This window comes from Caenorhabditis briggsae (genome assembly GCF_000004555.2).
Source record: "Caenorhabditis briggsae complete genome, chrIII, whole genome shotgun sequence".
Classification (NCBI taxonomy): Eukaryota; Metazoa; Nematoda; class Chromadorea; order Rhabditida; family Rhabditidae; genus Caenorhabditis; species Caenorhabditis briggsae.
This window is the reverse complement of record NC_013490.2, coordinates 13,925,788-13,927,987: the sequence shown is the minus strand read 5'-3', so window position 1 is coordinate 13,927,987 and position 2,200 is coordinate 13,925,788. Positions and strand designations below refer to the sequence as shown.

Sequence of the window (2,200 nt, the reverse complement as noted above, 5' to 3'; positions counted from 1 at the left end):
TGAAAATTCGGTCACAACTCCAATTTTTTGCACAAGAATAATATGTAGACCATTGGTCGTCAGGCGCCTTCGCGCCCCCCGTAGCTCAGCCGGTAGCGGCGCTGTACCCCTGAGCTGCCTGTCATGAGTTCAACCCCTCATGGGGGTTCTCTATGCAAAATATCAGAAAAACTTTTTTTTTGGTGTCTGGCCTCCTTTAAAATTATTTGATGGACTTAAAAAAACATCGAAATTCTGAGTTTCAGTCATAACTTCCTTCATTTTTGTTCGACTTTTGTAAAACTTATATTTTTGAAATCAGCGTTAAACAAGCTTTAAAATAAGTATAATATTGACTATATTCAAAAAATGAAAATTTTCAGATCAAAAAAGTGGGCATCGAGGGTCCAGCCATTGCCCGTTCGCAACACCTGACCGCGGCCGCCCAAATGCCACGTGGACCAGTGGCTCCATCGATCTTCTATCGGCCGCCCATCCGTGCTCAACGTGTCATGTACCCGCCAAATCAAAATGTCATGAATCGAATTTTCCCAGTTCAGGGTTAGGATTAAATACCGCCCAGCTGATTTATCCCATTTCTTTCCTCGCCCAGTTGTCTATACATACGTGTCTCCCCATCTAATTTATACATATTTTATGTTTTATCTGAAAATCTGAAATTACATATCATCCTCATCAGACTTTGTGTTTTTCCTGTCAGCTTTAGTCATTTTTTTGTCATTTTGTTATATTTTTTTCTAATTTTAATGTACTCATACAGCTTTAAAACCAACAAAAATCCAAAGAAAAACTTTAATAAATATTTTGAAATTTTGAAAAAACTAGTTTTTTTTTTATTTTGTGAAAAATTATAATAGAAAAACTACCGTATCTCGTTTAGATTCTCAACCACATTTGATATTTTTAGATCGGATAGATACCGTGAATGTAGAAGCCAATTTATCTAGGTTCATGTTAAAGATATCAGAAAGTTGTCCACTGATAACCTGTTCATCATACTGTCACCGATATTTTATCAGTTGACCATTTTTTTTTGATACCTTGCATAGGAGCCAAGAAAAACCAGCTCAAACATGATAGGACGCCTCTATTATTGGTTTTAGGTTAATCCAAAAGTTTAGAAGATAGCTCCCCGGTAGTAGAGGACACAACAGCTCCTCCCGAGGTCGCATGGTATCATAATGAACATTTTGTAAGTTGAACATTTTTTGACATCTTTTATAGGAACCGAGATAATTGTGCTCAAGGTATAGGTGGGCGTGTCGCTGAGTAGGCCGCTTGCTACCTCTATACTTGCAGCTGATTTATCTTGGTTTCTATTAGAGATATCAAAAAATGGTTAACTGACAAAATGTTTATCATAATATCAGAAATGTTTTGTCAGTTGACCGTTTTTTGATTACTTTTATAGGAAGCGAGATAGTTGAGCTCAAACTTGATACGGCTCTTTATTACAGGTTTTACGGTAAGCCAAAATTTTGAAGGTCTAACAAGGGAAGTGTTTTCAGACAGTGTTTGACAGTGTTTTCAGACAGTTCCAAAACTTTGAAGGTCTAAGTCTCTGCATGTTGGTCAGTAGCCAACACAACACAACAGCATTGCTCCGAGGTCACATGGACACATGGACGGACCGTAAGTTGAAACAAGATGAAGAAGAAGAAGAAGACGAATGCTTATGGCAAAGAAGACGGCACCAGCAAGGTGTGAGTCAGGCGAGATAGTGTTACGAGGTAAGAGAGAACAGAGAAAGAGAGAAAAGTTATTGGAGAGGAGATGATGAAGGATTTCAGCAATAATGGAGAAGAAGAGAACAGTAAACATACCAAACAATAATTTCTGTCAAGAAGATCTAATGTTCCGATTTTTTGCATTTTTGGATGTATTGACTTTTGTAGACCCCTTTTTTAGAATTGCTGCTCTTACTGAAATCATGAAAACTTTCAAAATAGCTTTTCGAACTTGTCTCGTTGTCTATCCTTAACTTCCAATGTCCTAATCCTCTCTCTCTCTCTCTCGTACTTCTTACTTTTTGGTATAAAAAACAATCTCCTATCTTTTTCTCTGTTGAAATTTCTCAACCTTCTGATGGTTCTTATGTTTACACAGAAGTATTCGTCATTGTACTTGGCATTTTGAATTACCGTAAAACCTCTAATAGAACGACACCCGGATCGTCCACTTTGAGCCTATATATCTCATT

General features: G+C 37.4%; 1 protein-coding gene across 1 annotated transcript in view; it reads left to right on the top strand.

Annotated features, from left to right (window-relative positions):
* Cbr-dpf-6 overlaps positions 1-545 on the top strand; it is a gene marked incomplete at both ends in the record, with an annotated part of 5,464 nt that extends 4,919 nt beyond the window's left edge. Inside the window, one exon of the mRNA XM_002643005.1 lies at positions 363-545. Coding sequence (XP_002643051.1) covers positions 363-545 — 183 coding nt within the window. The remainder of the gene's footprint in view (positions 1-362) is intronic.
* Positions 546-2,200: the final 1,655 nt, after the last annotated feature.